The 14477-nt window shown below is 42.8% G+C and overlaps 1 protein-coding gene across 1 annotated transcript in view; it reads left to right on the top strand.

The window, feature by feature from the left end:
- The window catches only part of ADGRL3 (adhesion G protein-coupled receptor L3), a 2126115-nt gene that overhangs the window by 1905079 nt on the left and 206559 nt on the right, over positions 1 to 14477 (top strand). The window contains exon 20 of the mRNA XM_029600930.1: positions 2313 to 2404. Coding sequence (XP_029456790.1) covers positions 2313 to 2404 — 92 coding nt within the window. The remainder of the gene's footprint in view (positions 1 to 2312; positions 2405 to 14477) is intronic.

Raw genomic sequence — 14477 nt, 5'->3', positions numbered from 1 at the left:
ATTTCTCTTAAATTCAAACTATTTCAGCGCACACCAGAAACAAAATACTCTTATTTCAGTGCAGAAATTTGAGACGTTTGTCATCTAAACACGAGACCATTCGATCAGCACATTCATCTTTCTGCCCCAGATGATCCTGTTTAAATTTTCTGATGCAATACTGAATGTGGCATGCCGCTCGGGGCCAACAAAACAAATATGAAAATGCAATTGAAAAAGAAATCAGATTACTTTTCAAGCATGTACGTGTTTGTACACATTGCATCAGTCTTTTATGCAATATTTGGAGATGTCTGATTTAAGGAGTAAATTACATTTTTATCATATTATAGGTATTTCCAACTGCTGAGCAGAACTTGGGGTTCAGATGATTACTAGTGAGAACTATAAACTCATTTGCCATAGAGTTGGTTTAAGGATATACAACCCAAAGATCTCTGAGATCTACAAACATGTTGGGTTTTTATAATATTCACTTAAGGAATGGGGTTCTAAACCCTTATATTAGGCTAATTTCACTTATAGCTAATAATAGTGTACCCCCGAGTGAATTCTGGGAGAATAAGAGGCTCCTTTCAGCTCAATTAGGCTTAAAAGGGGTAATTTTGTAACAGCCTGCATATATTTTGGATCACCTATGCACATAGAGTAAACCGTACCCATTTTTAAAAGGAAAGTATCTGCATATCTTACCTTTGATCCCTCCAAAACTACAGCACACATTTGGACCAGCTAATTTGTGTACAGGTCTTTTTCAGGAAATGTACATTTATACTTAGCAAACCTATCCCCATCCCTGGTGAATGGAATGCCTCTGCTCACTGTGGATAAACTTATGCAGACACAGGCTATGCGTGCAGAGGTTTATCAATGTATCTGGAGAGCAATTATCTGACAGGCCATTTTGGCAGGTAAAGCACTGTTGTACCTTCAGAACCGCCTTTGAAAATTACCCTCAATGGGGCCGATGCAATACAGGACGCACATTTTAGCGATCAGAAATTAACACCTGCCCGGAGCAGGCATTAATTGCTGAGCGCTACTAAAACTAGTACAGAAAAGCAGAAAAAAATGCTTTTCTGTACTGCCTCCTACTTAATATCCTTGGGAGGAACAATTCTTTAAAAAAATAATGAAAAAAAAAAATTTAAAAAAAGGAGTGGCAGGGGTTTGGAAAATGGACGCTGGTTAATTCAGTGTCCAGTCTCCGAACCTGACTACCGGTACCAGAAGGAGTACATAAATCAATATTAAAGTGTCAGGCACTTAATATTAATTTATTCACTCCTTCACTTATTTCCTATTGGTCCTTTTCACTGACATTTGTCAGTGAAAGGACCAATCCCCTTTCAGGACAGCCTTCTGAAAGGAGATTGGTCCCTTCACTGACATGTGACAATAAAGGGACCAATCCACAATAAGTGAAAAAGTGAATAAATTAATATTAAGTGCCCGACACTTTAATATTGATTTTATACACTCCTTCTGGTGTCGGTAGTCAGGTTGGGAGAATAGACGCTGATTCAGCGTCCATTTTCCTAACCCCTGCATGTGCGCCGGTTAGGAAAATGGGACGCTGATAAATTCAGCATCCGTTTTCTTAACCAGCGAACAGCCAACGACAGCAGACCTCTCTCTGGCTTGCACTGTCAAGGAGACGCTAGGGGCACGCAATCGCCCCTAGTGCCTCCTCGATAGTGCGAGCCCTAATTTAAATATTGCATCGCGTCCCCAGGAGAGGTGCCTGGGGGCGCGTTATGAACTCATCGGCCCCAATGCATTGGGGATTTTAGCATTTGCGTCCTGTCATAGACCATGTTTCCATTCTTGACAACGCTGTTGCAGCTTGTGATTCCTGTAACCCATGACCCCGCAGCCTGCTCCCACCTTCCACCCCCCCACCCCATGTATGCCATTCTAACAAGGATGACTTACATCTCCCTTGTATTTCAGAGGTTTGAAATTTTAGCCCACAAGTGCATTTTTCTGAGTACCAAAATAAGACTTATGAAAAAGAACCCAACGCAGATCTTTTTTTATTTTTCCAGAGCATAATATCAATTTAGGCAAGCTGATGTTAGGACCGGTGCTGCTTTTATGTTGATATAGCAGCAGCTATATAAAACACAGTCGTGTCCCTGATCCTCCCAGCTGGCCTGCCCTGAGTTAGAAAGCCAGAGAATTGCTTTTGATTTTGTCTCTGTGAAACTGCTGCGAGAGCTAATTTCCCAGAGCAACTCATCTATTACAGAGAATAGAGTTACTGTTTTCCACTCCACTTCCACCGTGTAACACTAGCTTTTATATTTCAGCTTAATGTAATCTTCCTTGGGATTGCTTTATATAAAATGTTTCATCATACGGCCATACTGAAACCTGAATCTGGCTGTCTTGACAACATCAAGTAAGTGATTTTTCCTCCCTCTGTTTTTCATTGTATAGCCCTGCTATTATTTGATCTGCATGCTTCAAAACCTTATACTATGCACAGAAATGGTGAGGACAGCACTATATTTATCTTCCATGCTCTTGAGCATTGACTACAGGGAATCTTTATTATAAACAAACACCAGATGGTCAAGATGGCCTTCTAAAGGGATGTGTCATCATACATAATTACCTACTATACCTATGGTGGTCTGCTCTGTTTATTTTGAAGACATTTTATTTTTCAAGTGAGCTGATAAAGCTGTTGTGAGGTTCGCCCATGAAAAAAAATCACATTAACATAATTTTGTGTCTGTGTTGGTGGTAGTAGGAGGTGGGGAAGAGAGAGGATCATTTATGTGCTCTCTAGAAAAATAGAGAGACCCATGTTTATGTGTATGTGATGTTGTTATTGTGTTTTACTGCTCGTTGTTACTGTAGTTTAGGATTTGTATGTTTATATTATACACATGCTGTATACTTCCATGCCTGAAAGAGGCCTTCACATTCTTTAGTTATAGCGTGTGGCTACTGATTGACTGAAACAGAGCAGTGTCAATTAGGGAATGCATTCCTGGGGACATGTTTCAGTGCTAGGCTGACCTCTGTTTATTAACTGAGGAGTATTAAGAGAGAGCCCATTTTTTGTCTTCATTGTGGCTTAGTGGCAGCGAGGAGGACTTTGGTTCAATTCCTGGGCCAGGAGTCTGTTCCCAGACTCCTGGGATGCTACAGAGTTAGTGTTCACAGCCCTTGGAGAGAGGGATTCCCAACTATTGCATATAGTGACACCTAGTGGCTGGACGTAGGACCCATAATTAAAAGATTCTGGAAGAAGCATATAGAAACATAGACGTGACGGATAAAGAAGGCCATACGGCCCATCCAGTCTGCCCAGCAAGCAGGGCCCTGGTGCATTATCATCATCATTATAAATTTATTATTAAAATGAATATCTCACCACTTTCAGATAGCTGTGCTTGATGTGCATAATGACAATCAGTATAAACAATGTGCGGTCCCTGGCTGAGGGTTCTCATTACAATGACTGAGTTTAGTGAATTGGGAGGGGATATTAAATAGGGGAAAAGGCCGCAGGTAGGTGCAAATGAAGGCCCCTGGTGCCAGGAAACTGCTGGGCCAAACCTCTATCCTGCACCCCCTTGAAACATTGGAAATACAAAAGGCTGCTGCTTTGTTTACCTTACAGTTCCAAAGAGCACCAGTTTGGGTAGCACACACAACACTATTCATACTAAGGGGAAAAGTAAATGACAGCTGTCTCCATACGCCAATCCTGTGAGCCCAACCATTGCGGCTGTCAGCTTCCTGTACCCACAATTCTTGGTGGATCAACATCCTTGGCTGCTACAAATCCAAGAATGGAGGCATCCCCCCTGAACCTTTCAGAAAACCAGCACCCTTGACCGTTTACAAGCCCAAGGATGCAGGAATGCTGATTATAGCCCCTCTTCTAGTGGTAACTATCAAGGCAGAGGTCACACTCAGTACCAGAGCTTACTCCTTGCAAAGTATCACCAGACCCCAGTGTGAATTATCTGTATTGGGGGGGGTAAATCTCCAAAGCCTAAGGCATAGCGTATTAGTCTCTGTATGAGGGGGTAAGCTTGCATTCTTAGTCTCTGTAATTCCCTTTCCCAATAACTGACTTGAGTAGGGTGTTCCAAAATAAGGGGTTTTTGTTGAGCTTGGTCAATGATAATCAAAAGTTACCAAACACATTTTCTTCCTGTTACATCCATCATCGCTTCAACAAATAGGTTCCAACATGACTGTGTCTGTGGTTCCCTGTTAGTTTCCCCAGGAATTCCCTTTCTTTCTGTCTGCAGAACATTAAGCAGGCCAGGGTGGACTGCAGCAATAGGTCCTCTCTTCCAAATAACTGTGTTCCACAGAATGAATCCAAAATCGTTCCAAGCTGCTCTTGCCTGTTTCTCCTCAGGAGGAACTTCAGATGGGAGCCTGGGATTTCCTCTCTCTCCCCCAGATGATATTTTCTCTTCTCTTCACCTGCTAGAAGTCAATGGGATTCTTCAGACTGAATGATCCAAAATGAGCACAAAAAGAAAAAATATCCTCCTCCTTTCTCACTCCTCCCTCATGGGCAGGAAAGGTTGACAGAAAGCTTCCCCCAAAATAAAATATCCAGATACAAAGGTACTCAAAAATCTAAAAAAAACCTGAGATCTACTATTTAACAACTGGGTGTGAGTCAGAATATGTGTGTTTTTCTCACTTCTCAACTCCTTCAACAAAGCTTTTACGTCATTGCTGGATGAGGCTAGGGGAATGACAAAATTAGATCCTCTCATTTCAATTTCTGACAAAAATGCCACACCGACTAATATGCAAGCAGGACAATACCACTGCAGTAACCTCCAAAGGGAAACATAGCTGTAGCAAGATGGTACATCCCTTTATCCCTGTCCTGCTTGGTGCTAATCACTAGGATCTCTTGGGATCTCTACAAAGATAACTTATAACTTATAAAAATGTCCAGGGGACCAATGCCCTTGGCTGTTAAAAAGAAAAAAAAAAAAGGATGCAATATTCCACTTCAATATATTATTTACAGGTGCTGGATACATATTCCCCTATCTGTTAGCCCAAACAAAAGTTGGAGACATGATCCCTTGCCTTGGCTCTCTGAATAAACATTACCCAATAGCATAGAATTGTGAGAGAGTAGACCAGTTTGCTCAAAAAGCTGTGTGCCACCTACTGCAGTGAGCCCTTATTACCTGTTTTGTTCCCTTCAACTTGGAATCAGCAAAGACACCAAAAAGGAAACAGGCCCGTGACAGCTCATCCAGTGTTAGGAAAGAATTGGGAAATAAAGTGTAATGGGCAGCAGAAAGGAGGACAGGTGTGACCAGCCACGAGCCATGTTATGCAGTCAGCTGCCAAGCACAGCATGAGATAGATCTGCATGAACAATGTTTTCAACTGTTTTCCAGTTAAAATCAGAATAAATGGCCCAAATAATACTCTGTTGTTTACCCTTCACACAATGATGAGGCTGAAAAGAAGCATAGCTGCAACCAGTCACAATGTGGCCACAGTGAAGGTGCTCTATAGAGATATGGTCAAAGACCATGCAACACACATTGTTAGCAAGTCAGGCAGTTGCATTTAAATTAAATTTCTATCATATTCAGCACTGCTGTTCAGTGGCAAATGCCAGAACCTTTCAGATGCTGATGTGCTTAAGATCACTTAAAAGCTAAAGAAGGACAATATTATTGTGATTCATATTTGCCATCTAAAATTCCCCCTAGCATCTAGTTTGGCATGGGATTTTCTTGACTGTAATTATTTATTGTGAAAACAAAGGACCCAGGAAAATTAAAAGAAATGCAACAGAATTCCAGACTAAAAAGGTAATTTTCAAAGGGACTTCTGTGGGTCAAAACAGTGTTTTGTGTGCAGAAGTGGCCTTTTACAAAATTGCCCACCCAAAAAGGCAAGTAAACTTCAGTACCTATGTCATGTTTGTGGGGAAGTTTACCCGGACTGAACAGAAGTGTTCATGGAGGTGGAGTTGGGGAGGGGTGTGGACTTTCTTGCATACTTTGTAAAAATTTTCCGGAAAATTCTGAGCATGTTAAATAGTAGGTATAACGTGTATAGAGTAGATTAGAATAATTTTCAAAGCACACATATATGTATAAGTTTGCTTCTTATTTTATGCATGTGTTTAAAATAATTAAATTCTGCTGATCATATCAGTTATCCTCAGTGGATTCCAAAACTGAAAATATGAAAGATATAACAAATAACAACAACCAACCACAAAATATAAAATCCATAACAAAAATAACAACCACACATAATAAAATAAAATGTAAAAGATCAGCATTACATAGTAACATAGTAATGATGACAGAAAAAGACCAAATGTTGCAGCCAGTTTGCCCAGCAAGTTTCTTATGGTAGTAACTGCCACTCCATACAGGTTCCCTCCATGTTTTGCTAAGTATAGTAACTGTCGTTCCATATAAGTTACACCCATGTTTCTGTTAAGGATAGTAACTGCCGCTCCGTGCAGTTCACCACCAAGCTCTGTACAGGTTACCCTCAAACCTTATGTTAGGAGTAGTAATATAACTCCTTCACTGATTTAGGGGCCAGGAGGGCAGGAACACATGAGGGCCCCAGGGCCAATCCTTTAACTTTATCCCACTTTGAAACAGTCCAAGGGCCCCGGGGTAGGGTTCCGTTTCCAATGAGGGGGGGTAGAGGACTGGATTCTCCAGGCCCCAAGATGATTGGTATGACCCTCAATTCATTTCCTGGGGGGGGAGGGGGGGTATAACAGGCCTCTATTCACTTCAAAGGATGTGAGCACCACAAAAGACCCTGGAGGCCTCAAATTGAATGTCCAAAATTGAATCTTTATTGTCAGAGTTCTTAAATATCAAATGGTACTTTCACAACACTTCTTCTCTTAATAAGATGAAATTTACAGTTCTCCATCTGTGTAAGTATCTCTCACTATTAGGCAGGGAAACTCTCACCCTCCATGGTTTTAGACAAGCAAGGTTCCCATTCAGGCAGGGCATCTTTAGATGGCATGGAAAACCTTTCCAAAAGTGCTGATTGGCAAAAAAGAATTACAGTCTCTGCACAGTCTCCTCTCCTAGGTGTCTCCCTCCCAGGGTGAAGAATCCATTGGGTGTACTCAAGATAGAAATACAGGTTTTACTTACAGTTCTCTTCTTCAGTGGTCTCAGTAGGATTTTTCTTAGGAAAAGTCCAGTAGTAGGGAACACAACTGCTCTCTTCAAGCAGGAAGGATGACCAAAACATCCTCCTGGGAACTCAGAAAAAAATCTTAACACATAGGTAGAAATATCTGGAATCCTCCTGCAGGCCTGCTTGCTGGTTCTGTTTTTGATTAAGATTTTTGGATGTTTTTGACATTTCGGATTTTCTCTTGTGCCCTGGTATCCCTGGCTGGAGGAATTTGGGGTCTCTGCCAGCTAGGTTAGATCAGGAGGTAGGGAAGATTCCAAATGGTGACCCACTGCAGGAGGTAACTCAAGCAGAACTCACCAATGACAGAAAATTGCCAGTTTACAATTCAATCCCTTTCAAATGCTTTCAGAATTATTGTAATTTATGCATGGATGTGCAGCATAAATTATGTGGGATATTTGAAAATTACCCCTCCCCCCGATCTTTGTTAATTTTATTATGATTATGAGATTGTTTATTCTTATTTTTAAATCTAATGGCACCCAGATTACGGGTGGAATTTTAGAAAGTGATCATCAACACCAATTATTTTTGTTCACCCTAATAAAACCTCTATTTGATATCCATTTGTAGCCAATAAAGCAGAACAAAATCCTCCCCTGTACAGATCTAAATCCTAGTGCTGCCTTTTCACAAGAAAGAGACCAGCTCACTGTGCATAAGTAAGCTCAACAATCGTTCTTGCTCTCTCCCAAACACTCATTTTCTTTTCATGACCTCTGCCCATGCAGATGTTTCAGGTGAGACAGGGATGTGAACAAAAAGCGAGATTTCTGGAGAATCAAAAAATAGTACTGCAAGCACCATGAAGCTCCTAAACAAGGCTGGTTGTTGGCGTATGCTAAACCGGCTTGGTTCTTAGATGAATCGCACATAAACGGTGATTGTGGATGCCCTGGAAATCAGCCATGGCAAAGAGCTTCAGGGATTGGATTTGGGAACCAAATGAGCCAGAAAAGGGGAGTAGTGTTGTTTATTTCTCTGTTGTGGTAAAGAACCTTGCTGGCCCTGCCCATAAATAATAGCAGCAACACGTCAACCCAGCCCTTATTTTCTGTCCCAGATAGGACCATTCCTGCAGTATATGCAGTGCGTCTGGAGATTATTTATTGCTAGTTCTCTGTTTTGTTCTCCACCCCCTTTATCTTCACAAATGATCAGGCACATTGGATGCTGCCTTCAGCAAACAGAAGATTGTATGACTTTTAGCCAATGCAAGGTGAACCAGGGCTATCAGAAGACAAAGCAAATAGGCTGTATTTATGTGTTTGTCTAAAATTATCCTTGGATATACACGTACTTCATCTAGCAGAGCTACACTATAGGCAGATGAAAAATATGTAAAGAAATAAACAAGTATTATTTTCAAATTCATCATTGAATTTACAGTCATAAAGGCTAAACTTATGCCTTATATGTAAAATTCCAAATCCTACGTTATCCGTTCTATTTTTTTTATTTATATTGGCCTTTTGATATCCAAGGCTGTTCTGGATGTTATTTCAAGGATATTCAGATATTTGTTATAGTCCAAAATGTCTGCTTTCTGAATGACAAGTTTAGCAGAGGATTCTTGCAGTTGCCCAAAAAAAAGAAAGACAAAATCTTCTCAGAGAAGAACTTATCCCACCCCACTTTGGCTTTTCAAATCTCCTTACCGCTAAAGACCCAGAACCTCAGGTGCTAATCCAGGAAAGTCCTGAAAGTGTGGATTTCCAGAAACTGCTGGCCCTCTTGCTACATATCCCAAAGGCAGAGCCAACAGTAGTCCAGGTCCTACCACTGAGCAGTCAATCGAAAATAAAGTCCACAGTCTCTGCCAAAGCTCCTGCAGTATCTCTAGAGGTTTTTTTTTACAGCAAACAGGTAAAACAGAAGAAAATGCTACATTTCTTGTACTCTTCCTCTCACCTCCTGTGCTACACTGTCGTCATTTCTAGCCGGGTCCGTTTTTCCCAAGTGGCCTGTGACATCAGCTTCACATTCCCTTACTTCTGCTTTTGTAATACTGAAATTTTGGTAGTATCCTTGCTCGCTGGGGAGCCTGCTTGACTTCTGATCTGTTTGTTTCTCTCTAATTGTGCCCGTAAATCAATGCCTCTGATGCCATATTCTCCCAGTCTAAGGAGTTTCCTGCTGTTTTATACATTTTTTACATACCTTTTCTTTAAACTTTGTTTTAGTGGTAGATCTGGACTGAAGACAGAGGGAGGTACTTTTAATTATAGACACTTCCTCCCTGAATTGTGTGAGACCTCCTCCCTCTGTGCAGAAAACCGCATGCAGATAGCAGGCCCGGAGCCTCCATAAGATTTGTCTAATGACAAAATCCCTACAGCTATTACTCAGTATAATGCCATTGGCATGTGCCTTTTTCATTTCATTTTCATTTCATTTCAGGATAAAATTGCAAACACGCTAGCGCTTCTCCCTACTAACCCAACACCACCAGCTCTAAACTTCACCACTACATGCTCCCCCAGAGCTACCCTAGATTCCTTCAAGCCCACCACCCCCTGGAGATAGAATCAACACTCAAGAAGCTGAAACCATCCAGCCACCCGATGGACCACATCCCAACAAAACTTCTGCTCCTTATCCCAGGCACCATCTCCAGATCTCTGGCCGACATCATTAACTGCTCCCTAGCCCAAGGAGTATACCCGGATGACCTTAAAACAGCATCTATTAAACCTCTCTTGAAGAAACCCAACCTGGACACTAATGAGCTCTCCAACTTCTGACCCATATCCAACCTCCCGCTGCTAGCAAAACTCACCGAGAAGGTGGTGAACACACAGCTTTCGGACTACCTGGAGGAACACAAAATCCTATACCCCTCAAGGAATGGTCTAATGTCAGACAGCTAAGATTTAATGCTAAAAAAATGCAGAGTAATGCATTTAGGATGCAAAAATCCAAGTATGAGGATATGGGGATAAGTGTATCTGATGATCTTAAAGTGGCCAAATAAGTGGAAAAAGCAACACTAAAAGCGACACTAAAAGATGCTTGGCTGCATAGGGAGAGGAATGGTCAGCAGAAAAAGGCAGGTGATATTGCCCCTGTATAGGTCCCTGGTGAGAACTCATTTGGAATACTGTGTACAATTCTGGAGACCTCACCTTCAAAAGGATATAAACAGGATAGAGTTGGTCCAGAGGATGGATACTAAAATGGTCAGTGGTCTTCATTCTAAAGCCCATGGGCATAGATTTAAAGTTCTAAATATGTATATCCTAAAGGAAAAGTGAGATAGGGAAGATATGATACAGACATTCAAATATCTCAAAGGTTTCCATGCACAGGAGGTGAGCCTTTTCAATGGAAAGGAGGATCTAGAACAAGGGGTCATGAGATGAGGTTGAAAGCGGATAGACTCAGGAATAATCTTAAGAAATATTTTTTTTTGCACCCTCTCAGTAGAAATAGTGGAGACAAAAACAGTATCTAAATTCAAGAAAGCATGGGATAAATACAGGGGGATCTCTATGGAAGTGATGAACATTTTAATACTAAATTAATTGGATGGATGGAAAGACTGGTGTTATGATTCAGCCCCATGGACAGCTTCTACACTCTTTTCTGCCGTCTTCTGCAGCCCGGAGGCTGTCAACATTCTGCCATCGCAGCTGGATCTGCCGCCATGCATCTCGCATGGCCGGAGCCGTGCTGTGCCCTTCTTGCGGCCGGAGGCTGCCGACAACTTCCCTATGTGGCTGGAGCCACATTTCTACTCTTGCCGCAGCATGGAGGCCGCTGACAGGCTTCTCAAGCAGCAGGAGCCGCTGTGGACATTCTCGAGCGGTCCAGAGGCTGCTGACCCGTCCCTCACACAGCTGAAGCCGCGGTTCAGCTTCTCAAGCGGTCCAGAGGCCACCAACAGCTTTCCTATGTGGCCTGGAGGCCACCAATCTACCTCTGTTCCCTCGTGGAGAGAAGGCCATCATCCCCAAGCTTGCTTGACACCCTTAGCCATCCTTCCTTCACCCTCAGCGGCAGGAGGCCGCCTGTGTCACTGGGGTCTGGTTTGCGGCCTGGTTCCTGCTCCTGCAGCTCTGCATCACAGCAGGGCCACTGTCCATGATCCTGCCCCCTCTCCTAGGGGGCGAAGCTGCACCTCTTCTCCCTTCTTAAAGGGACAGCAAAGGAGGAGGTCCAGCTCTGATGTCATCATTGGATCCACCCCTTCTGCAGTATAAAAGCCTCAATCTTCATTCCAGCCTGGCCTTTGCAAGGAGCCAGTCCTCCTTAGGACTTCTTGTCATCTGCTTCTCAAGGCACTTCGTTATATATATAGGATCCTGTGTCTTCATGGTGTCCTCATGCTACGTCTTCGTCTTCTGCGTCTCAAGGTCTCCAGATGTCTCTTCTTGATGTCTTCTTTATCCGGTACATCTTCGTCCTGGCAGCGCAAGGCTCCAAGAGGTTCCAGCTTTTTAATTTAACCGTAATCGTAGAGGCCTCCCCTTGAACCCTAAACCTTGCCTGGATCCTCGGAGTCTGCACCCTGCCTCCATATAACGAATAAACTCTTATTTATCCGATTCGTTCCAGCGTGGCCCTGCCTGGCCTTTATCAGCTCTGCAGGGTGCATTTGGAACAGGCTTCATCGGAGTCTTCACTTCATTTCCTTTCTTCTCTGTGTGGGGAACCACCAGCGTGGTCCGTGACCTGTCTTCATTGGCTGTGTATATGGGCGTGTGATGTGCAGTACCGACTCAGCTCTGCCAACTTGTGTGAGGAACCACTAGCATTGTCCGCGACCAGCCTACCCCGGCTGTATAGGGCACGCCGCCTGCATGGTCCGAGACCAGTTCAGCTAGGTTGTTTAGGGCGCATGATGTCCGGTACCGACCAAGTCTTCTTCAAGCAACTCATGGCCTTTCCAGAGTTTCTTCATATACATGACCAGAGTTCCTCTTCACTCCACGTATCCAGATTACAGTTTCTTCAAGTACTGAAGTTTCATCTTATTTCATGTATCCTGGGTCTTGTCTCACTTCAAGTCTTCGTCTTTGATGTCCTCATCCTCTGACCACTGTCTGCCCTGTTGCAGTTGCTGCTCCATGTGGCAGGTCCGAAAGGGCTTGTAGGAGGACCACTCATGAGACCAACATTGGGTTGTTTGGGTCTCTTTCTGCTGTGTACAGGTGTGGCTGTGGTTGAGGTCATCGGTCTCCATCTTCAGTCCATGCTGGGGCACCTCTCACCTGCCTCGGTGCTTGCCGGAGCTCCTCTGCGGCTGTATCGGGGCCTAGGGCACACAAAAACACCAGAGATGGAACCGCTACCCACATTACCACAACAAATGGAAAGGCAATATGGTCTTTTTCTGTCGTCATGTTTCTATATTTAAAAAGAGGCTATATATGCGTGCATATGCATGTTAGTGAATAAAAGTACGTGTAAAATAGGGTTGCGTTAAGGGTGTGTCAGGGCGGGGGTTTACATATATATGCATAATCTATTTTTAAAGTGACATACATGTAAATGTAATCAAAACTACATGAATACATTTAATACTTATTTACACACACAGCTTCACACTTTCATTTTGAGTTTGAATAGCATTTGGTGGGCTGGCTTCTTCAGGTGAGTAAGCACTGGAGCAGGCTAGAGGGTGGGAGGAAATGTACCAGGAAAAGACTAGAACTTTTGGGGGCTAACTGGGACACACCTGGGTCATACAGCGGGTCACTGGGACAGACTGTGTCATGGGGTGGGGGGGGGATAATATGGGGGGGGGGGATAATATGAACCATTCTGATTGGTAACTGGGACAGATTGGGAAAAACTGAGACCTACAGGGCTGTAAAGGGGAGTGGGAATGCATGTTACTGGGACATACTGGGGGGTTGGGTGTCAATGGCGGAGATAACCTTTACACCATGAATCTAATGGCCTTATGGATACATATGTCACAATGGTTGAGGAGATATCTCTTACAGAGATTATACAAAACAAGAGCACAGTTTTTTGATTTATCAAAACAAGTTGTGTGCAAGATCAGATTCAATAAGGAAACTATACTGTTCCTATGCCAGCAGTTAGAGCAGAACATGCAATCTATCACTTGAAGGGCCATGCCTTGCCAGTGTACATCAAGGCAACTACTGACCTGGCATTTTTGGTCACTCGCACCTTCCAGACACCTCTCACAGTTGGAATCATCTAGACCAGTGGTTCTCATCCTTTATTCGGCTGGGACACACCTGATAGATGGTTCTCACATGCGTGACACACTGAACATGTGACCGTCATGGGGCTATATGTAAACATACACTCTGCATCCACGGGAACCCCCTTGACCTCCAATAATGGATGCAGAGCAGAACTAGGGCATTACCCATAGAACTCACCATGCAAAAAAAAGATATTCTGGTTCTGATGACATCTCAGTAAAAGCAAAACAAACTCCCTTTACTACCAGGCACAATAGCCCTCCTTATAAAAAGGCAATAATTTACCACTAATGCATATCCTATTGAGAAAACACAACAAATAAGATTGATACAATTGCCAAATGCTAGTAAAACACCTCACCTCAGTCACACACACAGAACCGACCTTTACCAAGTACAGAAAGACCACACATTATAAATATGGAGGCAAACTGGAATGGAAAACAAAAAAAAAGCTACCCTGCATGCAGTGCAAACCTGGAGAAATAGAAAGAGAAATATAGCACCTAACACAGTCCCAGGATCTGCAATAATGCACAGAAATTAGTCTGCACAAATATGGAACACATAACAACCCTATCTATGAAAAGGCAACACTACAAATATTAAATCAGGTCGTAAACACGAATACACCTCCTATTAGGAAAACAGGCCAAGCTGCTGTAGATCGCCACAGAGAAATAATTGTAAAACTATATTAATGTTTCAAAACAGCTGATGAACAGAATAAGGTCAAACAATTAAACTCATAAAAATTATTAAAAATTGTCCAAATATCAATAAAATATTTCAAAACAGCAGACATCACATAATACTCAATAATTAAAATGGCAGTCAATCAAGAAAAATAAACTTAAAATGCCACCTTTAGTTACCTTCTCCAGCAACTGTCCTACTCCTTTCCCTTGAAAGCACATACCAGGAGCAGCAGCGGCTGCTGAAGCTCTGTCCTCACGGTCCTCTTCTTTAGGGCCCACAAGTCACACAAACACACACACATCCCAATTAAACCCTATGACCATTCTCTGTCTCACACACAGACCCCAGTCACTTCCCTGCCTAGTCTAATCTCTCTCTGTCTCTCAC

This window comes from Rhinatrema bivittatum, chromosome 1 (genome assembly GCF_901001135.1).
Source record: "Rhinatrema bivittatum chromosome 1, aRhiBiv1.1, whole genome shotgun sequence".
NCBI classification, from domain to species: domain Eukaryota; kingdom Metazoa; phylum Chordata; class Amphibia; order Gymnophiona; family Rhinatrematidae; genus Rhinatrema; species Rhinatrema bivittatum.
Note: the sequence above shows the minus strand (reverse complement) of the source record. Positions and strands in the feature narration are given on the sequence as shown.